Source organism: Calliphora vicina, chromosome 1, assembly GCF_958450345.1.
Source record: "Calliphora vicina chromosome 1, idCalVici1.1, whole genome shotgun sequence".
NCBI classification, from domain to species: Eukaryota; Metazoa; Arthropoda; class Insecta; order Diptera; family Calliphoridae; genus Calliphora; species Calliphora vicina.
Window position 1 is genome coordinate 155,038,347 of NC_088780.1, and position 25,355 is coordinate 155,063,701.

Here is a 25,355-nt window from a genome sequence, read left to right on the forward strand (position 1 = left end):
AAAAATATTTTTTCCGATTTTGACCCATTGCTATGTTCTTTTATACTTCGTTGCAAAGGTCTTTGAAATATCTATCATTAGATATCCATATTAATGACTTAGTAATCCAGAATAGGTAAAAAATCTACGTTTTTCTAGTGTTTTCCTTATATCTCAGCCATTTGTGGACCAATTTTCTCGATTTCAAATAGCAACCGAGCCGGAAGAATTCCCGAGATATTGATGTACGAATCGTGTATGTAAATTATTTGGGGTTTTGAAATGTTGATTTCAACAGATAGACAGACAGAGGGATATGGCTTAATCGACTCCGCTGTGTATAAAGATCCAGAATATATATGTATACTTTATAGGGTCGGAAAATTATATTGTGGAAATTACAAACGTAATGACAAACTTATATACATATACCCTTCTCACGAGGGTGAAGATGTTTAATGTGTAATAAAATGTTAACCCAACATCTGGCAACACAAACATCAATAAAGAGTTCAAGTTGTTTTTTATTTATTTAATTTTTTTTTGTTCATTTCACATTTATTTAACAGAATACAACAACAATAACGAAATAAAATATATGAATTTGTTAAAACGAAATTGCTTTGATTTTATAAAAGACAAGGTTCGAGCCAAGTTCGAAAACAGTCGTGCTTTAAACATTGACGAGTAACAATTAAACAACAAAAACAAATAAAAACACAACAACCAATAACAATAATAAAGCCATGTTAAAGCAAAGGCAAACAGAAAAGAAAAGTAACAGTTATTAAAACAAAAGCAAAAACAAATTAATCAAAGAAAGGGAAATAAATAATAGATCAAAAACAAAACAAATGGAAATAAAAAACAACAAAAACTAAAGTAAAATAAAACAAATACTCGTACAACTGGAAAACAAAACAAAATCGAAAATTTAGAAAAAACGTATGTTGAAAACTGAGTTGTGGATGCAACACAACAATAACAAGAGCTCAAAACAAATCAATCAATAAAAAATACAAAATTATAAAAATTTGTTAAATATTTGTTTATATAAATATATGTATAACAAACAGGTACTATATTATTTTTGTTCTACTATTTTCTGTTTACTAACTAAATATTTGTATTTAATTATTTTGAATTTTTTGCCATAGAAATATTAATATTAAATAAATGTTCATGGTTTATTTAACTTTGAGTGGAAAAAAACAAAGTCGAATTTTTGCAAAACATTTGTAATTGTCATTGATCAAGAATTTAAAAATAAAACTATATAAATTAAGCAAATAACGCAAAAGCCACAGCTAATAATAGCTGAAGAAAACCTTTAATAGAAAATTTAATCAATTAACAAGCCTTGATTTATAATTATTTGTAGGTACTTAGTTCAAAAAGAAGAATTTTAATATAATAACTTAATTAAATACAAAACAATTAATTGTTTAATTAGCATCTAACATGACTGCAATATGTACAGGCGTTCATTACATGGAAGTTTAATGACCATTTTAATTAATTTATGAAAAAAAAAATATATAAAGAAATAGTTATTAAATAAATTAATTTTATTTAACTTAAAATCTTTGCAGTTAGTTAAAAAAGGAAAAATAAGTTAACACTTAACTTAGCAAGAACAACGTCAAATTACGTCAAGCCCCAAAAATTACAAAACAAACAAATAAAAAAAATTCAAAACGTGTTTAACAATCATTTAAAACAAATTGAAGTGCAATACATATAAATAATTGAAAATATATTGAATATTATTGAAGTGAAGTGAAAGAATTTGTATATAATCATCGTTCAATATGAAGTTAAATCCGGCTTCTGATCATGTGTATTTCAATGATGGCTTTAAATGCTCCTCCATAAGTATAACAACGAACCTGAATGAAACAAATGCTGCTGACAGTGGAGGAGCAGCTGGTAATGGGGATGGTTCTCAAGGATCGAATGAATTTATATGTAAGTACATTGACACTTCTTATTAAAGTACATACGAGTATATTAGAGGCCTTATTTTTAAAATTATTACAGGTTTATAAAACAAATTTTGTATGGAAATTTTTGTTTTATAATAAAAAATTTATTATGAATAAGGGGGTAGAATTTTCGATGTGCTGTAATACAACTATTAATGAATTATAAGCAGGGCAAGTTTTTCAAGCTTTAAGCTTTAAGGTTTGTCTGTCTGTTGAAGATAAATATATTTTTGGTCAAAAATTTTTTTCTCGATATTGCGTCCTTATGAAACTTAAATAGCATCTAGCTTTGTCCGATTTTCTCTAAATGTTTAATTTTTTTACGAAATATTATTTTTATGTAGCAAATAAAGTTAATTTCTTTTTAAAAACTGGCAAAAATTTTCTTAAAAAAGCGGATGTTTTTCAATTTATTCAAAGTATTTTCCATTTCCCCTCATTCTTGCAACATATGGATTCCGAGCCAATGAAACTGCTCATATTTTGAGACCAAGAATGAATCAAGCCAATTTGGGAGGAAAAACTTCCCAACCACTTTTAAATACTTTTTAACTGGTATTACAACATGCGGCCCAGCATTGTCATGATAGAATATTACGGTTTCATGTCTGACCGTATATTCTGAGCGTTTTTCGGCCATTGCTCGCTTTAAAGGAATCAGTTGCGTTCGGTACAGGTTCCCAGATTTCAGCTTCTTATAATAGCTATGACCCTTTTGGTCCCACCAAATACAGAGCATTTCCTTAGCGCCATGAATATTTGGCTTTGGATCGATTCGGCTGGTTGGCGGGGCTTCACATACGATCTCTTACGCTTCGGATTATCGTATGTAATAATTCGGTGCTAAAACGATATTCTGTTTCAAGGTCTATTAGCTTCAATTCATATGGTACCCAATTGCCCAGCTTTCCGATGAATCCTGCTGCTTGCAAACGTTTTGAAATTTAATACTTGACTAGCTCCCAATGATTTTGCAAGCTCTTGTTGAGTTTAACCACAACAATCTTCATGGAGTAATGCCTCCAATTCTTGGTCTTCACATTTTGTTGGCTGATCTGGGCGACATCATTATATATATTCCTCATAAGATTCTAAGACGATCTAGCTATGTCCGTCCGTCTGTCAGTTGAAAACTCGATAGGGCCCAAATTTAGTTTGCTATTGAAAATGTTTTATTCAATACAGCCAAATATAGATTGAAACTATTTGCATCTTGATGCCTTCATTATTCATAATTGTCTCATTCAGAAAATCTATGAGATATTGTTGCAAAACAAATTTAAATGGATCCTTCTATCTAAGAACATCATCCTGGTAATATTTCAGATGTAATTAAGTTTGATATCAAAAGACGAAGTGTATTTTTTAACCAAATTATATAAAAATGTTGTCAAAAAGTATCTAAATCCTGTTTATTTTCTAAAAATTTATTTTTGCACTGGTTATCCGTATTATACATTAATTTCGCACTTAATCTAAATGTTAAAAACCAACCACGTCTTGACAACATAAATTATTGTTTGAGAGATTCAATCTCCTAACACGCACACCGAACAGGCAGTGATCACTGCCACCATATTCTGTAATCGTGTTATAGACTGACAATATATGCGGGCCGTTCAGTAGGTTCTCTTTTACCATTTACATATTTAAAATAAATATTTAATTTAAACATTCATCTTACTCAGGCAATCATAAAATAAAGTTTTCCAGGACTCATTGTTAGCATGAATCGATCAGTCAAGATCGATGCTCTCCTTTTTGGCTAATTAATTCACAATACAATTTCCACCAGGACATGTCGTTAGCTCGATGAAAACGGTCACTCACAAATGAATCGATCAACCAAGATCGATGCTCTCCTTTTTGTCTAATGAATTCGCAATACAATTTCCAGAGACATTTTGGTCTCCCTCGCCATTCAGAGATGCCCAGAGATTCAAGGCAAGATTGAATGTCAAATAGCCCATAAGACACCCATAAGAAATTTCAGCTCGTCCTGAATATTAATATAAATCTGAATATTTTCCCCATATATTCGATAAAATCTCAGCCTGTTCGCAGATCTTTTCAAGGTTGAGCTCTCAGCCTTTCCAGTATTCTAAATGAAACACGCGTCTCAGTCTGTTCAATATAAAAGCCCTTCCTCACACATAATTTCATATTCGAGCCATTAGTGAAGATGTCAAATGAATTTCCTAGGAGATATTTGTATCCTTCCAGTACGTCCATTAGTGATTGATACATTAAAGTTCCTGTCAAAGAAAGATCTTAGACAGGAACTATAACCCTTTAATGCATATTGTTGCCAATTGTCTACATTCCAGTTCCATTTAATATTAGTCGAATATAAGCTTGATACTAATTCAGATTCTAATTCCGAAAAATCAAATGGAGTACGAAAAGTTTCAGCTAAAGAAATTCTAAATCAAACTAAAGATAAAGGAAATATAATAAATAAAAATCAACTAAATATTTGATATTTTATAGAAAAATAAAAGTTAAAATCATGCATTTAAGGGTTAAAGATCTGTTTGGCCAATAGTATCGAGTTTCATGGCAGTGTTGAGAGCTATGTTCTTAGCCTTAAGGTCAGCATAGTAAAGAGGATCATTGATGGTGTGATTCGCAAAGTATCTGTAATCATCAGTGCCGAAGAGGTCAAGATCCTATCAAAAGATCCTATCAATGATGGATCAGGCTAGAGCCATACTTTACAAATACTTTATGTAAAAATACATGTTGAATATGATTGAAATATTTGTCTGTCCCAGGGATTTAAATGTAAAATGTTTCCCTCATGTTTGATACCATTAAACTACGTAATAAAATTACTTACATATATTAAATTATTGCAATATAATATTATGCTAATTAATTACACCAAATTGCATTAATAACATTTACAATTCACACGATATCTAACGGCTATTTGACAACAGAAAAAAAAAATTAAAACATGAGTGGGTTTAAGAAAATCTTTGTCATAACATTTTTATTTAAATAAATTGTCACGACTCAGCAAATGTTAACGTCATTTCATATTTAGCTAATGACGTAAAAAGTATTATGAAAGGCGTAATGAATTCTATATACATATGAGTACAAAACCATTCTTGAATACTTATGTAGATATTTCTAAGCTAAAAGCATGTAATAGTTTTTAGTAAATTACCATAAAAAGCTTCCTTACCATGGCTAAAGTATATTTGCAATGGTTGTTAAAATACTGACAGTATATTTGTACAAGTTATTTAAAGCAATGCAATATTCCATATTTATTATAAATGTAATGAAGTCATTGTTAGTTTTCAATGGTTTTGAACAGTTTTTGAATAAAAACAAAGAGTTTTAATATAAATAAGATTGTTCTAGCATTTCTCTAACACAAATTTTACTTTCAAAAAGTAGGTTTTCCTGGAAATGTCGTCATAGTACTTTTGCAATGTTTATTGCTCTTGCATCACTCTCTTTTTTCAATATGGCGTAAACAAGGGGAGAAAATCAAAGAGAAAATGAGAACATAAACATAGAAAAAACTATATTTTTGTTTAGATGTTGCCAATGTTGTTTATTCATTTGTAAATATTTTTTAATTTTTATGTTATAGTTATTGCCATGAATTAAACATTTTCACACAAATTTTATTACATAATTAATTAATGCAAAAAGTAAAATTGTTTTTATTTTCAATATTTAAAAGTTGGACTTAATAGAATTAATAGAAAAGCCCTTATTCATAATCAATTTCAATCAAAGGTTTATAAAACAGATTTTATAAAGAAATTTTGTTGTAAAAACCTTTAAAAAAAATCAAACTTTATTTAGTTTAGGTACTTTAAATTGCCACAGATTTACATAAAAAACTACAAAAGAAAATTATAACTATTAAACGTGCGCAATTCACTAAAAATTTTAAATAAAATTAGAAATTCTTTTCAAAATTTTATTATTACCCTTGTTATTGTTACAATAACAAATACAAGTATTTAAATGCTTTTGTTAAAAAATTGCTAATAATATTTTTATTTTTGTGAACAAAAAAAAAAACTCGTGTTTTTTAGCGTGTTTTTTTTCAACAGCTTTATAAACATTTAATTGATCTGAAAGAAAACTGTTTATAATTTTCATGAGATGATTTCGAATCACAATAAAATATCTATGGGGAGGAGTTTTTTTTTTGTATTATTTTGAGGAATTTGCTATTTATTATGTATTAACTATTTTTTTTTTTAATTTTGACGCTTGAATGAATTTGAATTTGTGATTTCATTTAATTGAAATTTTATTTGTGTGGAGAGGGAATGTTGCGGGTGTAAATGGCTGGGAAAAATTTCTATACAAGTGAAAACTTATTTAAATTATAAAGTAATTAACATTTTTGCGAAAAGGGAAATAGAATGCGAAATATTGTAAATTTGTATACACACATAAGACAACATGCAATTTAAAGTATGTATTTTAGGGGGAGTTTTTTTATACAATAAAAGCGAATGATTCATATTAAGTTTAAACAATGTTTAAGCTTTAATTAAATTAGGTAGTAGAAAAATTATTATAATTTATGATGAGTTTGGAATTGAAAGAAGTTATGTTTTAATTTAACTAATAGTGCATTTACACCGAAGCGAAATCTAGTACATATGAGATTTCGAGCCAAATCTAGTTATTTCGACGAGATTTCCCATACAAAATGAAATCTACTTCTTGACTAGATTTTGGGGAAATCTCCTCAAATCTACTCAGTACCAAGTGATGCAACCGTGAATTTCTTCATAACGGACTAAAAAATACAGCACTGTACAAGTAAAATTTGACATATACAAATAAAAAAAATAATATAAAAAGTGAGGAACAATTTTAGCGTTTGATAAATATTTTCAATGGATGCAAATATGAATAAAAGTTAAATTTATAAATTATAATACTAAAAATTTACTTATTTACTGCGGGTTTTGTTAGTCAGCTGTTTTTGTTATTAAATGAAATCTTGCTAAATGTCAGAAAACAGCGGTGTAAACGATATAGATTTTGAACAATATTTCAATTAAAATCCACTAGATTTCGCCTCGGTGTAAACTATAACAAAGAACTATTTACATATGGGCAATTCCATATCATCATACGTGACATTTGTAAGACTATATCTGAAAAATAATTTGGTCTTTAGGTTCCATTCAGAGGGTACTATATTTTAAAATAATAAAAAGTTCTTTCGAAATATTGTTGTCCAAAATATTAAGTGAAATAAGGGTATATCGTACGTGACATAAAACGGAAATCATTTTGAGGTACATGTAGAAATATGCGAAAATATTGTAATCGTGAGAGGCGTTATGTTTTCTTTTAATTTCTTACACTAAACGAAATATTTTTCCTTTACAATCCATCATATTTAAATAAAAACAATATTTGAATGATTTTATAATAAATAATATTTAATATCGTACGTGACATACCGTACGTGACAGATTTTTCTCTTATAATAAAACAATATATATTAAATATATGTAAAAAACTAAAAAAATAAATAGAAAATATATATTCGGTCTCAATAAACAATTTGATAATAGCAAAAAAACAATCAGAGTCAAATTCACTTCATACTACAAGCTAATTGGGAGCCTATTTTTCGCAGTAAATTTATCATAAAACATTAAAAAATTAAATATAAAGTTTTAACTATTATTTTTGTCTTTAAAATGTTGTAATATGATCTAAATACTTTCACATAGTAACATTTTATTATTTTCTTCTCTTCAAATAAATCATCTTGAAAAAAAGTTTCAAGGGTTTTTGGGTTTTCGGTTTTTAGAGATAGATAGAAGGGAAAATTAACAAAATTTTAGACATTTTGCGACAGGTTACAAGTGTCAGAGTTATATTTAAATAAAATTTCTTTAAAATTACTTCAAAATTATATTGAAATTATTATAACAAAATAGCAAACAAATTTCTGTAAATTTAGACCAGTTAAGTAGTCTTCCTCATTAACCAGAGCAGAAAAACAATAAATTTTTCAATAGAATCGTTTAAAATTTATTAATATTCAAGTAACCAGTTAGGTAGCTAGTAAGATAACTGACTCTAAGTAACCGGTATATGAATCCAATGCGTTGACTACCTTGGACCTGCTATCAGTCTCATTGTAATCAAAAAGGGTGTAATCAAAGGGTCCTTCTTAGGACATGCACTAGTTATGGTGGGTGACTTAAAAATCGACGATTTTTTTTAAATTTTTAGCTTTTATTTTGAAATATTTGTACAATATAAATGTATTCAAAATATTAGCCATTGTTAGCTATGATCTTTTCCAATAACTGCTTATTTTGTGAGGCCAAAAACGATAGCGATCTGCATCGATCGAAACAAATGAAGTCGGACGGATCGGAAAAATCTTCCCAACCTCTTCATTATAAATGCTTTTTATAGGTATTGCAATATGTGGCTGAGCGTTGTCATGATGGAATATTACGGTTTCATGTGTGACCTCATATTCTGGGTGTTTTTCGGTCAGTGATCGCTTCAAACAAATCAGTTGCGTTCGTAACAGATTCCCTGTGATGGTCTGGTCAGATTTCAGGAGCTAATAAAGCAGCAGCACTTTTGGTCCCACCAAATACAGAGAATTACCTTACCGCCATAGATATTTGGCTTTGGTGTCGATTGGGCTGGTTGGCCGGGCTTAACATATGATCTCTTACGCTTCGGGTTATCGTAATGGATACATTTTCCATCGCAAGTAATGACTGAAGAATCATTTCGGACATTCAAAATCGTATTTAAATGTCTCTCGGCTTCAATTCGTATTGTACCCAATTTTCCTGGTTTTGAATGAATCCTGCTAATCGCAGACATTTTGAAATTGCTGCTTGAGTAGCTCCCAATGATTTTGCAAGCTCCTGTTAAGTTTTGCAACAATCTTCTAGGAGTAATGCCTTTTATTCTTGGTCTTCAAACTTTTTTGGCTGACCTCCACTTCTGAACCGAATTCTGAACCAAACAAACCATCTCTCACACATTGAAACCGATGAAACACATTCACCATAAGCTTCGGAGAGCAATCGGTGTGCTCAAGCAGAACTCCTTTTTTTCAAATTAAAGAAGTAAAGCAGAACTTCTAGCATATGACGCAATGTTGGCACAAAAACCGATATTTTCAAAGTAAAAAAAACTTTGTTGTTTACAATATAATGTTCAATAACTAAGTGAGAATAAATTACAGATATTAACCCTTCAAAATGACATATAAGTTATTAAAAAACAAAAACAAAAAAGTCAGACATCCAATAATTCAAAACTGGAACTGGTAGTTTTAATAACTTCAAATTACTTTATACATTTACTACAAAATTGTATTGAAATTAATTCAATAAATTGTCAACTTTTAAAGGAAAGTTATGAAAACTATGTTGGCTGTTTAAACCCCCCTGTCTATACTTGACAAATATTTATCATAACAATTAATGACGTTTGTTGTCAAGACAAAATTGTCTAAGCAAACACACTAACAATTTTGTCATAACGAAGCAATAATACTAATAAATGGAGACTATACCAGATAATAATTTATCTTCACAGCCATTTTGACGTTTATCATGATAAAAATGTATCAGGTATAGACAGGAGGAAACTATTGCTTAAATTTTGACATTCTTGTAATTTTCTGCCGAACATTGACATTTGTTTGAATTTTTATTCCAGTTTTTTCATGAAATTGCTATAATTTAATAAAAACGTGGGTTAAAGAAAATCTCTTACCTTTTCGGTTTTGTTAGAATAATTTGTTTTAATTTTGTTTCGATTTAAATTAAATTTAGACTCACTGAACAAATTTAAAAGTTCTGTAGAATTTAATAAAAACATTTTAAACTTTTTATAAGGTTTTTTGGATTTTTTAAAATTTGGTTCGTCGCATATATGTATAGAAATGCAGTGCCACCCGGGTGGTTATTGGTAAACCATGTGCATAAAAAAACTTTGGTAAAGCGAAGGTTAAACAAGTTTCGTAACAAATAACTTAAATGAAAGTTAAACTTGGCTTAAGCAGTCACTCACAAATCAAACCTTAGTATAGAGGGGAGTGAATAATATTAATATGAATATTAATTCATACCCAATAGATGCATATTGTTATATTTTCCATATATTTTTTCCATAATTTATTTATAATTTGATTAAACCGGAAAAATTTAAATAGTAAACGTATGCAACGACTCAGAAAGAAAGTTTTGTGGGAAAAGAAACCCAAAATCATTAATAATTCTATAAAAAAAAACTGGAAACTTTGCGGCAGGTAGATTTTCTATTAATTTAACTTTCAAATGGGAAATTTTTGAGAATTTAATTTAACGATTATTAATTGAAAAATCAACATTTCTTTTTTTTCATAGACAACACAATCATAATAATTATTTAATTTAAACAATAATCAATAATGCAGAATTGGATTTTACTATTTTTTTGCCCAAGTTTATTTAATATCTTCACAATAGACAAACAGATGACTTGTAAATGTTTGTTAACTACATTTTTTTTATAAAAAAAGTAATAAAATAAATAAAAAAAAACATATGTATGTCTGAAGTTTACTAGAGTAAATACCTTGGTACGACCAGACACGTTAAATAAATAAAAACGTGTGAATGACTTAAATATTTATTTTTATATAAATGATTCTATATACTTTTTAAAACTCGTTTATGGTTGTATGTATTTAAAAAAATATTGAACTTAATAATTTTATAGGTTTATTTAGGGGTACATACAGGAACTTTAATTAAAAAAAATTTTGATTTATCATCAATTTAAGGGAAATGTTCGAAACACATTTTAAATTATTAAAATTTTAAATATTATAAGTCTCACAAAATGTTATCATTTTAGGAAAACAATTAACAATCATTAAAAAGCCTCTATTAATTAGTTTACACACATAAAATCTAAAGTATTTAGATTTTGAATTTATTCAAACTTTAGCAAAAGAATAACAGAAATCATATCTGTATCAGTTGCTCAATAAAGTAGGACCATACCATTTAATTAAATAGTCTTACCTATAGTATTTATGCCTAAATTAAAACTTGTAGTCTGCCACATAAAAGACAAACAAAAACTTAAGTAATTCCTGGAAAAATAATCTAAAATAAATTAATCTAATAACAGACTAATGTTGTTAAAAACTGCCAAAATTTAATTAAAATTTTGTTAGACGTCTGCTAAATACATAAAATGTTTACGAGTATTAAGAATCCATTCTTTCAAAAACCTTCAAACTTTTTGTTTTTGTTCATATCTCATTATAAATAATTGTGGTTTTTGAGAATTTTCACAAAATAAAAAAAATAATACACATATAAAAACTAGAGTTTATTAGCTAATGTTAAATTTAATGAATCATTTTAATTGGGTTTTGGCTGTTTTGTTTTATTTCACTATAAATGAAATGTTGGCTTTTAATAAAAAAAAGAACAATAATAAATGAAACAACAGTAAATTTTCAACACATTCTAAATGACGTAAATATGGCAGTTTTTAATTAAAATTTTCCAAAATTGAATTTTCAAATCCTCAGTGACACCAGCTGACACCTCCTCAATGTCTCATAAATAGTTTTTGCCAAATGTCAGCCGCAAAAGTCAACAGCAAGGCGAATTTATACAAGGTGGAGTCAGTCAAACAGCTGATAATTTTTTTTCGCTTTTTGGTTCTAACAACTGTCAAAGCTTGTTTTTATATTTAAATATCTACATATTCTAAGCTTATTAACAAAATATTTATTGTTTACATAAATAAGTAAAGCCCTCACTATTCAATTATCTACACTATATTAAGTTTAAATACTTATTTGTTTAACTTTTCATTTAGGTTTTTTGACATTTGTTAAGACCAATTGTTGTTTTTGTAGAACTGACACCACCTTGTATGAATTCGCCTTGGACAACAGGTTGTTAATATTACTCTCATGTTGAAGCTTTTTATTAATTTATTTTGTCCTGCTCATATTTGAAGCACGAAAATGTTTAAGTGCTAAACATTTTCGACTTCCTTACAGCAGTGATCGGCATAATGAGAACAAATTCATTGCCTGTCAGCTGATTTTTAAAATGCCCGACGAGGCGAAACTCAGCTTTGTTCATTTTATAGGAAATGTTTTCAATTTTGCAAAATCTTTCAGGGAAATATTTCTACTAACTTTCTTAACAATTTTCTTCGTATAATAATTACAAGATTGTTGCTTTATCTTAAACTGCACTAACTTATCGCTTTTTATAATAAAAGTATTTTGTAATTTAAAGTTTTTCTTATTGTTGTTGTCATTATTTAGTAATAATCATCACGAAACATTTAAACACATTTCTAAAAGATGTAAATTGTAGAATAAGTATTTAGCGTCTGAAGCACGAACATGTTTAAGTGAAAAATACTTTGATTTGTTAACCCTTTAAATTATTTATTTTTGTTAACCATTATTAAGCGGAATACATATATTAAAATTAGCTGAAGTTGTTATTCTCTAATAAGTCCTTAGATAGATTTGTGATCTTATCTTCCTTAGAGCAGTGATCGATATAAAGAGAACATTAAACAAGGACTATCACTTTCCTTCTCTGTAACTTGAGCGCTATTTATTGCGATGTTTGTTTCTTATTTCATAATTTCAATCAACTTTGTGGATATTCGTGTAGTTTGCAGGTTTATAACCGATCATATTCGGCCCCTGGTGGCTATGAGATCTGACAACAGCTTCTTAACTTCAAATTATATGAATTAAAATTAAATTTATATTTTTTAGCTTTCTGAGCAGATAATTCGGCTTATTAACGGCCAGCGTGTCAGGTTTATCCTAATGTTAAAGTCCCGGTACTCTAATTTCAAAGTATAAAACGCCTATTATTACAATATTCCAAATTTTCTAATAATCATTAGTCATGAAATAAAACTATTGGGAGTATGACTTAAAAATGCGGGATTTTTTAAAATGTTTAGATTTTTTACAATATAAATTTATTCAAAGTATTGGCCATTGTTAGCTATGACCTTTTCCCATCTTTCTGGCAACATATGGATTCCGAGATACTCTGTTCCAAAGTGAAGCGTATCCCAGAGAGAGCGTTCTGCATCTATCGAAACAAATAGTAGTCGGACGGAGCAAGGTCTGAACTATAAGGCGGGTGAGGCAAAACTTCCCAACCACATCATTCTAAATAGTTTTTAACAGGTATTGCAACATTTGGCCGATCGTTGTCATGATGGAATATTCGGCAAATTCTCGCTTCGAATGGATCAGTTACGTTCGGTACAGGATCCGTGGGATGATCTGGCCAGATTTGAGCAGCTCATAATAGATAGGACCCTTTTGCTCCTACCATATACAAAGAATTACCTTAGCGCCATGGATATTTGGATTTGGTGTCGATTGCCAGGCTTCTCATACGATCTATTACGCTTCGGGTTATCGTAATGAATCCATTTTCCATTCATTCCATCCATTCGGTGCTAAAATGATTTTCTTTTATAACGTTCCAACATTATTTCGAATAAACTAAATCGCCTTTAAAGGTCTCGCGGCTTCAATTCGTTTGATACATAATTGCCCTGCTTTTGGATGAATCATTCAAAAGTCATAATGTCGATACCGATCTTCGAGACTCATTTGGGTCCTATCTAAACGTTCACATCCTAGGAAATGTGCTACTCTCCATATTAAACCAACTCGATTTCATTGCGTATGGGTGGATTAAACCGATATTGATCTTATTGAGATAGATCCTTTAGGAATTGCAGAAAATTTTACCAAAATAATTTAGATTTTGACTGCTAAATCCCAATTATGTTAGAATAGTAGTGTCATTGTTTCCTCCTTATTCTGACAATTTTTAATGTTATCATACTGCCATAGAGCATAATGTCCCAAACCAAGCTTCCTTAGTAGTAACTTTGAAATCTCATTAATAATGACGTTCGTAGCTCATGGAAATATGGCCAAAAACTCTCACGACTACATTCCTAAATCCGGAAAATGGGAAATTTATTGTGACATTGTTTTCTCCTTATTCTGACAACAGTACAGTGACCCCTTTAAAATATGAGTTTCCTTAGTAATCATTCCATTAAGAGTTCAAGGATCTAACGGAGACTGATCTTATATAGGATAGATTCTTTAGGATTGCAGAAAACGTACCCCATCTAATTTGAATGGTAAATTCGGACAATGGGAGATTATGTTTATCAGCGTTTCCAACTTTTAAACTTGGCCTTCTGCCCAAAAACATAATGTCCCATAACCAAGTATATGAGTTTCTTTAGTAGTAACTTTGGGAATCCCATTAATGATGACGTTCGAAGCACATCGAACTATGGCCACATTATTCTTATAGTGGAACATTCTAGAAGTGTAAAACTATTTTGATTCCATTGGAGTATCAAACCGACATTGATCTCAGATAGATATACCCTTTAGGAATTAGAGAAAAAATTACCCAAATAATTTGGATTGTGTGTGCTAAGTCCGGACAATGGGACATTCTTTCCCCGTCTTTCTGACAACAGTACAGTGTTCCGTAATCAAAGATATAAGTGTCCTTGTTCCTACCCTACCCTAGGAAGATTTCTCTATATTAAATCATATCGATTCCATTGTGAATTCAAGGATCACAAGTAGACTAATCTTAGGTATTTAAATCCTTTAGGATTGCAGAAACAGCAACCCAACTAATTTGGAATTTGGCTGGTAAATTCGGACAATGGGAGATTATTTGTATCATCGTTTCCTGCTCATTCTAACAACTTTTAAAGTTGCCATACAGCTGTAAAGAAAAACGTCTCGTAATCAATGATATGAGTTTCCTTATTAGCCACCTTGGGAATCCCATTAACGATGACTTTCGAATCACATAGAAATATGGCCAAATTATTCTTGTGATGGATTATTCTAGGAGTGCAATTTATCCTATATTAAACCATCTCGATTCTATTGGGAATTAGTGATTCAAACCGACATTGATCTTAGATAGACAGACCATCTAGCAATTCAGATTTGGATTTGGCTTCTAAAAGCGAACAATAGCGAGGTAGTTGTGTCCTCGTTTCCTACTTATTATGAGAACCATTAAAGAAAATCACTACTACTCTTGATTAGGGCACATTGTTGTCTGGAGTGTGCCGTATTAAAGGGCAGTAGTATCCTTAATAGTCACCTACGGAAGCCAATTATTGATTGCCACATCACTCTAATGATGAAATATGTGAAACATGTACCCACTAATGTGTATAGTTAACCATTACAATTCTTTCTCATTCATATAGGAATTAAAATAATACTCTTGATATCTCCGCCTTATATTTAAATAACCGTTACTTAGTATTGTATAATAATAATAATTATAAACTCAACCTTCAAAGTATTAGAATTTTTCAGCATGGTTGAACAAGTTCTAAAGTAAACAAAACAAATTTTCAAAAATCTTAAAGTTCTTGTCATAATTAACGTTTTGCATGAACAATAATTTTAAATACTTATTTAACTATGTACCTACATATTACTTAACAACTTTCAAATATTTGATTCTTACAATTTTCCATTTGTTTACTTACAGTAACCGAAGATGGCAAGAAAATCATACCACCAGCCAAAACGATAGAATGTGCGAGAACCTGGCTGCAAGAACGTTCGAAAAAAACCTTTAATAAGAAAATTCTGCACAAACGTTTGCCCATATTGAAGTGGTTGCCCAAATATAATTCCGAAGATGCTGTGGGAGATTTAGTGGCTGGTATAACAGTGGGTTTGACGGTCATACCACAAGCTTTGGCCTATTCTGGCATAGCAGGATTGCCAGCAGCAGTAAGTTTTTGGAATATAATTAGCCGAACTTTATAGTTTTTCTAATAACCCAACATTTTATTACAGTATGGTCTTTATGGTTCCTTTTTGGGCTGTTTTGTGTATATATTCTTGGGCAGTTGCAAAGATGTGCCCGTTGGTCCTTCAGCTATAGTGGCTTTGCTTACCTATCAGGCGGCCCAGGGCTCGTGGCAAAGATCGGTGTTGCTGTGTTTACTTTGCGGCATAGTGGAATTGTTAATGGGTGTTTTTGGTTTGGGTTTTCTAATTGATTTTGTATCGGGTCCTGTGTCTTCGGGCTTTACATCGGCCGTGTCTTTGATAATATTGACATCGCAAATCAAAAATATATTGGGTATAGCAGCCAGAGGTTCTACGTTTATAGAAATTTGGGGCCATATATTTGATAATATTAAGGATATCAGTGCCACCGATACTGTTTTGGGTATAACTTGCATAGTTATATTGCTAATGATGAGAGTAAGTCTAGAATATTTTTGTGAAGGAAATCGAAACAAATATTGATTAACTTTGTTATTTTACAGCTTTTATCTTCCTACAAAATTGGTCCCAAGGATCCGGAATTACGCTCTAAAACCCAAAATGTTATAAATAAATTTATCTGGATTATTGGCACCTCACGCAATGCCATCTTGGTGATTTTATGCTGCATTATGGGTATACTTTTGCACAAGGAACATGAGGGCACACCTTTTAAAGTTATTGGCTATATACCTCAGGGTTTGCCTAGTTTTGCTCTGCCTCCCACTCATCTAAATGTTAATGATACTATTACGGGCAAAGAGGAAACCTTTTTTCAAATGGTCCACAGCATGGGTTCGGGTTTGATTGTGGTACCTTTGATTTCATTGATGGAAAATATAGCTATTTGTAAAGCTTTTGGTAAGTATTTCTTATAATAAATTAAATTGAGTGTTTAAATTAATTCCGAATATTTTTAATTTATCTCTAGCTAATGGCAAACCAGTAGATGCTTCCCAGGAACTTATTGCTATTGGCGTTGCCAATATAGCAAATTCATTTGTTCAGGGTTTTCCAGGTACCGGAGCTTTAAGTCGTGGTGCTGTTAATAATGCCAGTGGTGTTAGAACACCCTTGAGTAATATTTATTCTGGAGCTTTGGTTATTTTATCCTTGATCTTCTTTACGCCCTATTTCTATTATATACCCAAGGCTACATTGGCTGCCATTATTATAGCCGCTGTTGTGTTTATGGTGGAAGTGCGAGTGATTAAGCCCATGTGGAGAGCCAAAAGTAAGTCTATATTTATTTATGTATGTTGTATATAGTTTAGTTTAGGTATTTTTTGGATTTAATGGTAGAAATGGTAGGAGTATGATTTAGATAATTCATAATTCATTGCGATTTCTCTCAAACTCTTATCTTTTCACTCTCTCTCAATTAGATTGACCAAGCTTTTTCTATATTTTTGGAACAATCAAAACCGTAACTCTCGCATATGTTTGTGAATGGTAAGGAAGGGAGAAAAAAGCCATGAAATACAAATGACAATAGAATCCGCACCACTTAATTTTATTTACATTTTCTCTGAAATGCAGAATCAGGTTGTGTTTCTACTCTTAAAAATCCATGAAAGAGAGATAAAGGAATAAGTTAGGGGTTTTATTTTATGGTTTATAGTCCCATGATTGAAAGGTTAGTTTAAACAGGCAGTCAACTGTGTACAGTTACATATGTCCTGTCCTCCATGTATCCTCTTGTGATACTCTGATAAGAGGAGGCCAAAAAGAGGAAAGCAATTCTTTCATACGACCAATTCGAGCCATGCCGATACACTATGAAGTTCTCTATCCTTCTCCTTTCTCACACAGTCATATGGTACTTGCCGATTGTTGGTACTTCATTATTCCTCTTTTGGCCAGTGAATCCGCAACAAAGTTCCAGGTGGTCTAAAGCGCACAATAGTAGTCACATCTGGACCCATAATTTGCTGGTTGAAAGCGGTATACCAATCAATCCGCAACTTCATTATTCAAGAACGCGACTTCCCTTTAAGGCCAGTGAATCCGCAATAAAGTAGAATGTCTTCCCTCTCGTTAAGGATAATATTAGATGTCGATACGCATAAGAGATTTCAAAGAGGTCTGACTATTCAAATATTCTCCCCGTATACCCGTTAAAATCCGTATTTTCTCTCCATACAAATCGCAAATTTCAGCCAGAAGAACAAGACATTCTACATAGCCTAAAAGGCCTATGTATTCCAGTCCGTGTCATTTAAAAGTGAAGATCTTAAAACGGTTCCCTTAGATAGGTTGTTGGTCCATCCGTGATCGACATATTCAAGACCATGTCGAAGATCCGTCTGGAGGTGAATAGTCAATATTTCCGGAAAGAACAGTCCAATATGGTCATATGGACTAAATTATTGCTGTTCCATACGCCAGTTGGATGCAGTCTCATGCATTACGAGCATCGTTCTTAGCATAAGGTCAACGAAAAGCCTACCCAGCATAGTAATGTAGGCACTAGATGTTGTGATCATAAGTAGCCATGTCCTTAAGATCCTAATAGAGGTCCTATGAAGGGTGGATTTTCTAACAGATAACCACCATATATAGAACATTTAAATTTTTAAATTTTTCGACAGCAATCTTTTCGACGAATATTCTAGAGAACTTTATTCCTTTTTATTAAAGTTAATCATCAAAATATAGATTATAAAGCTTACTTTATGAGGTTTGTAACATAAAAATATCTGGTAGGTGATGGACATCGATTTGAAAAATTAAAAAAGGTTGTGAATTATTACTTTCATCTTGTGTGCTTTTCCATTAATTTGTATCAAATTTGTTGACAAACTTTTTTTTAAATTACTTGGTATTTGTCATCTGGGTTGTATTTTGGAAGGAAATAATAACCCACAAGTTAGAAATCACACCTGAAATTGAACGTAATTCATGACACTCTTTCAAATCAATAGTTTTGAAACCGTTTGATTTTTAAACAGAAGGACCATTTAATTCAAAATGTTTTATAGGAATAACCAATATTTAGTCAATTTATAATCTAATAAACTCTTTTCTCCTACTTGCAGAAAGTGATTTGGTACCTGGTGTTGGCACTTTCATTGCCTGTTTGGTATTGCCTCTGGAAATGGGCATACTGCTTGGTGTGGGTCTTAATGTCATCTTCATTCTATATCATGCAGCTAGACCAAAACTAACCACAGAAATACTAACCAGTCCGGCCGGCAATGAATATCTTATGATAACCCCCGACAGATGTATAATATTCCCCTCCGTGGACTATGTACGGAATTTGGTGAATAAGCAATCCATGCGCAATAACATACCAGTGGTTATAGATGCCTCTCACATATATGGGGCCGACTTTACGGCAGCCACTGTTATTGAGTCGTTGCTAAAGGATTTTGCTCAACGGCAACAATTGCTATTCTTTTACAATTTAAAGCCCAGTATTTGTGCTATATTCGAGAGTGTGTCGCCGACGGAATTTGTTGTCTACTATCAGGAGCAACAATTGGATGAACTGTTGAAAGAGAGGGATTACAATCAAGATAAAACTGAAACAGTTTAAGTGATAATACAATAGTTTATAATAGTTTTAATTATATTTTAAATGTCGAACAGTGTGCCAAAACAAAAACACACTCTAAAACTAACCGAACAACTAAGCAATTCTTTCCTTTAGTTATTTAAGAAAATCATTCATACTTATTATATAAATATTTTGAAATATATAGCTGTAACTGTAATATATTGAATTTAACTTATTATTATTATATTTTTTATTAATTACTAAATACTTACTTATAATTAAAGACACACACAGGCAGAGACAAAAGTAAAATTGTATTGAAAAAGCAAAGAATTTCAAAATGTGACAACTTTAAAAGTTTTGTGCTAGTATCTCAGGTTATACTACTTTATTTAATATGAATCTAAAGAATTATGGTATTCACACATTTATAGAGCATATAATTTTTTTTTTCTTTTTATTAATTAAAAAATCTGAGGCTCTTGCTTCACAATGTGATTACCCCTAAGGTTATTGTAGCGTTTCAAACAAAACATTGCAATAACATATCGAAGAAGCTATTTTAGTGATATTTTATTCGAACACAAACAAAACATATTTGTATTATTTTTATTAAATTAGTATTAATTATTATTATTACATATTATTATTTTAATATATAAATTTTTAGTTAATAGTGTATGTAGTTATTAGTATTATTTGTTAAAAAAAAATATAAATGTATAAAATAACACAATTATTATTATAGTATTCCTTGTTGATGAAAGATATCAAAATGAATTTATCTTGATCGAACAATGAGCAAATAAATAATAAACAAATTCAATTAAAAGCGTATTTTTATTTTTGAAGAATATCAAATTGAATTTCTGTGTCTGCAAATATGTATGTCATGAAATGTATCCAACATGAAAATTGTGTTAAAAATTTAAGAAACCCTCTGGCTTTTCACATTCTTAATAATATGGATCATTGGATATATAATGATTCTTCCAAACTATGACAGTTGATAGCGGCCATATTATTGAAGCTACATCTGTCATATTGGCTGTAATTTATTCAGTTTGTTTTGCCAAATCACCATGGATGGATATAGCGTTCAACAATATGTGCAAATGATAAAAATGTTTTATCAAAATGGGTGTTCTGTTCGGGCAAAGTTCCGCGCGATTCGTCCATTTTAAGGTGAGGCCCATTTCTGAATGAATCAACAAACAAAATTTGAGACGATACCAATTTACATGAGGTCCAAGATTGTTTAATGCATCGCGAAAAGTTACTGTATGGTGTGGACATAACATTGGTCAGTCAAGGGAAATTGGACATTTGAGAAGCCGCGGCGGACGTTTGCACGATGTTATATCTTATATATAAATAGGCCACACGTTTTTTTGTGGTACACTTTTAAGTATGTTATTGTCCACCAATATTGATGAAACATATATGGTTTTAAAGGCTATTTTCTCTAGATTTGCAGAACATAAAAACGTTTAAAAATGGTCGAATTTCGGCCACCGGGCGATCCTAGTATATATCAATAGGCCTTCCAAACTATAAAATGTCGATGATATCTCACACAAACTTTGTTTTATTTAAACTTAAAGATATGAAAGACCCTTTACCAATAATAATATGAGATCAAGACGGTACACTGTGAATTTTCATATGGGTGTGGGGTCTCTGAATCCAAAAATCGTAAAATCACATAATATTTTTCCTTCAAAAATCTTGGAACACAAGATTCAAATTTAAGGTTTATATTTTTATAAGAGGATTTTTTTCCCGGCTCTTAACTGAAAGAGATACACTGATCCTGTCCACAGGCATCTGTCAGTTGATTCCTGTCAAAATTTGAACAAGCTGCGTTATTTAGATTGCGTTTGACCAGTGTTGCCAATTCTTGGTGAACAAAAAAGGCTAAATTCTTTGCAAAAAAGGCTAAAAAATGTACGAATACAACACACGATCAGATGGAAGGAAATAGATAAATATTCCTGTAATTTTTCAATGGCTAAACAAGATTGAAAAGGGCTAAATTTGGCCAGAAAAGGGCTAAATTGGCAACACTGTTTTTGATAGCTATTGATAGCAGACTACCTCGTGCCTTAATGAGAAATTGGAAAAAAGTGTTGTCTCACAATCGGGTGCACAAAAGGGTACACACATGTGCAATTTTCATGGCAAAAATTCATGAATTAGGCTACGTAATGCTCCTTCTTCCGCCCTATTCACCGGATTTAGCCCGTAGTAACCATATCTTGTTTCCATACCTAAAGAAATGTCTGGGCAGAAAGAGTTTTGACTGCAACAATAAAATTATCTCACAAAAAATACCCATTTTGATGACCCTCGACAAATTTTATTTTATGGAAGGGATAAAAAAATTGGAGAAACGTTGTATAAAGGGTCATTCGCCAAAGTAGATTTTAAGATAAATATTGAAAATTTTTTTTTGAAAAAAGTTAAATTTTTCGTGAAAAATAGGTTAAACAAGTAAGAGAGCTATATTCGGCTGTGCCGAATCTTATATACCCTTCACCAAATTATACTTAAAAATATTTTTATTTAAACCATGATACAACAACATAAGGTACACCCAGTAGAAAATAAATTCTCAATTATACAATTCTTGTAACGTCAAACAAAAGAAAATATAAAAAAATATGAAAAAAATCAAAATCAAAGTTTTACGTTATAGGGCTAAATATTGAGAACTCTCCCTAGTGATTCTACCTTCTACAATTATTATATCATGATTTAAACAAAATCAAAATTTTTTTTTAATGTTTTAAATTTTTTTTTTCCAATTGTTTTTTAATTTTTTTTAAAAAAAGATTTTTCAAAATTTTTTTTTTAAATTTATTTAATTAATTTTTTTGGAAAAAGAATTTATGACAAAAAAAAATTTTTTGATGAAAAAAAAATTCGGGTTATAAAATATGTTTTTTCGATTTTGACCCATTGTATGTCAAACTTACTGTGGTCTTATATACGTCGTTGCAAAGGTCTTTGAAATATCTATCATTAGTTATCCATATTGTCTATATTAATGACTTAGTAATTCAGATATAGGTCAAAAATAGGTAAAAAATCGAGATTGTCCCAGTTTTTTCCTTATATCTCAGCCATTTGTGGACCGATTTTCTCGATTTTAAATAGCGACCGAGTTATTTGGGGGCTTCGGAAAGTTGATTTCAACACATAGACGGACAGACGGACATGGCTATATCGATTCCCTTATCTATAACGATCCAGAATATATATACTTTATGGGGTCGCAAATGAAAAATGTGGAAATTACAAACGGAATGACAAACTTATATGTATATATGTATATAATATATTTTAATTAAAGTTTTCAAAAGTAATATACCTGTTACAGCTTCTGTTACAACTTCAGCTTCATTTTATTTATATTTTTGCATTTTCGTTTTTTGATGAATTTACGCTCATTTTCTAGATTTTTTAAATAATAATGCTACAAATTTTAAACGAATTTATTTTAATTAATTTATGCATTAATTGAATTCAAAATAATAATTATTTTAATTATATTTTTGTGCAGCCAATAAAACGCTTTAATTTAATTTGAATTAATTTTTTATATTTTGAATTAATTGTTTTGCATTAATTAAATGATTTTAATGAAATTTTAAATGGCAGCAGATTTTGCTTTTCCACATATTTTACTTTTATTTTAATTTTTTGCTTTACTTTCTTATTTTTTCATTTATTTGAACACATTTGAATTTTTGTTTAATTTATTAAAAACATTTCATTTTCAAATGTCAACAAACTTCATATTAAAAAAAACCAAAATGACTTTAATACCAAAATGACTTTAATTACTTTTCTGCACACACGAATTTTATTTTTAACTTTTCCAGCTTATTTTATTATTACTTTTTTTATAAAATTAACGAATTACTTCTTTACTAAACACAACACAACACGACCGCCATTTTAATTAAAGCAACAATGATACCACAATTTGAAGAATCTAAAAAGACACAAACATATAAAAATATCAATAAAACAATAATATAAACTATTGTATATTGCAAAGATTTAATTAAATAAAATAACTGTAAATATTAAAAATTAACGTAATTTTTATTTAAAAAAAAAATGATTGAAAAAATTTTCACACTAGAGGGCCTTAACACAGAGTTACTTTTTTTGTTGTTTGTATTTATACAGTACTTGTGTCGCACGTGGTGTCAAAATATAATAACAATTGAGTTTGACAGCTGAATTTATATATTTTGTATAGCTTGTAATAGAAACGTGTTGAATTTCTAGATTTTCTTTTAAATTATCAATAAATTTAGTAAATTGTGCTTAGTTAAATTAAACAAAATAAAATATGAAGCGTTTAAGTGATGAAAGAGCTAAGATTTTATTCGAAAAACTCTCAAAATAGTAAGAATTTCTCTAGTTTTTTTTGGAAGACTTTATACTCATAAAATAATTTTTTGTTTTCCAGCATTGGCACTAATGTCAAACAATTGATTGACCGTCCCGATGGCACCTACTGTTTCCGTGAGCATTTGGATCGTGTTTATTACGTTTCCGAACGTATTCTCAAGTTATCCGAGTGCTTCGGCCAGAAAAAACTTATCTGCGTTGGCACTTGTTTTGGCAAATTCTCCAAAACCGATAAATTGAAATTCCACATTACCGCCTTATACTATTTGGCTCCCTACGCTCAATACAAGGTGTGGGTAAAACAATCTTTTGAACAACAGTATCTGTATGGCAATCATATACCTAAATCTGGCTTGGGACGTATTACCGAAAATGCTGGCCAATATCAAGGAGTCATTGTTTACAATATGAATGATTTACCTTTGGGCTTTGGTGTTTTGGCTAGATCGACAACTGAATGCAAAGCTGCTGATCCTTTGACCACAGTGTGTTTCCATCAATCGGACATTGGCGAATATATAAGATCGGAGGATACTTTGTTTTAGAGACGATCTTTTCTTAATTGCTAGTTTTATAGTTTTTAAAGTAAACAATTACTATGGATGGCAACCAAACTTCAGTTGCGTTGTCAGAGGGCAAACACAAATTTCTGGTTGCCAATTTGGCAATACCATTTTGGAAACTGATAACGCAACATTAGTTCGGTCGCCATCCATAATAGACCTATAAAGTAAGTTTAAATGTTTTTTAAATACAATTATAATGAAAAAAGTAAAAAACAAGTGAATTGTTTTAATTGCAATTGTAAAAATTTATAAGAAGGTATATGAAAATTTTCAGTTTTTGTATGCAATTAATAATAATGAAGTACATACTATAACATGTTTTGATGCCTCGGATATTACTGGATCAAAGATACTCAACTCAGCGACAAGTGAATCTAACAAAAGATTCTATGCATAGAAGACTGACAATTTTAAATATATAAAAACAGAAATATAGGGTTCATGACAATATAAAAACAGGAATCTAATTATACAGATATGTGATGGAAATTTATTTTCTTTATTGCCTCAAAGGCATGTAATCAATTGAATTCTTAAAAAAAATAAACCGATCAATTTGTAAAGCTGAAATAATCACAGATTCTCAACTCACCTACAACTGAAATCTAACAAAAGATTTTTTCGAAAGAAGAATGTTTTATTCATTCCAAAAAAAGGGAAAATTACACACTGATTTTTTTACACTTTTACACAACAAAAACATGAACAAAATTCCACAAAAATACAACTTTTTTTTAATTTTTTTTCTTTTGTTTTTTAAAATGTAAAAAAATCAGAGTGTAATTTTTCCTTTTTTTGAAATGAATACCTTCAATATAAAAGTAGGATAAATTTGTAAAGTTGTGATTTCATTAGATTTCAAGTATAACTAGAGTTTTAGTAGTTTCATTGTTTTTATTAAAAATTTAACAAACTTTTTTGTTCAAAAAAAGAGTTAAAAGATATTCAAAAGCTTAATAAGCCCTATTTTCTAGACGTCTGGTTATTTTTGAACTTGAAGTTATACT

The 25,355-nt window shown here is 30.2% G+C and overlaps 2 protein-coding genes across 2 annotated transcripts; both read left to right on the top strand.

Moving 5' to 3' along the window:
• The first annotated feature begins 1,592 nt into the window (after positions 1 to 1,592).
• On the top strand, positions 1,593 to 20,186 carry Esp (Epidermal stripes and patches). The gene is made up of 6 exons (XM_065516242.1): positions 1,593 to 1,947; positions 15,563 to 15,810; positions 15,877 to 16,290; positions 16,356 to 16,713; positions 16,784 to 17,086; positions 18,891 to 20,186. Exons 1-6 carry the CDS (start codon positions 1,791 to 1,793, stop codon positions 19,391 to 19,393), a joined length of 1,983 nt encoding a protein of 660 aa, XP_065372314.1. The 5' UTR covers positions 1,593 to 1,790; the 3' UTR covers positions 19,394 to 20,186.
• A 3,416-nt stretch (positions 20,187 to 23,602) lies between these two features.
• LOC135959387 (60S ribosome subunit biogenesis protein NIP7 homolog) lies at positions 23,603 to 24,564 on the top strand. The gene is made up of 2 exons (XM_065510476.1): positions 23,603 to 23,776; positions 23,841 to 24,564. Exons 1-2 carry the CDS (start codon positions 23,721 to 23,723, stop codon positions 24,325 to 24,327), a joined length of 543 nt encoding a protein of 180 aa, XP_065366548.1. The 5' UTR covers positions 23,603 to 23,720; the 3' UTR covers positions 24,328 to 24,564.
• The last annotated feature ends 791 nt before the right edge of the window (positions 24,565 to 25,355 follow it).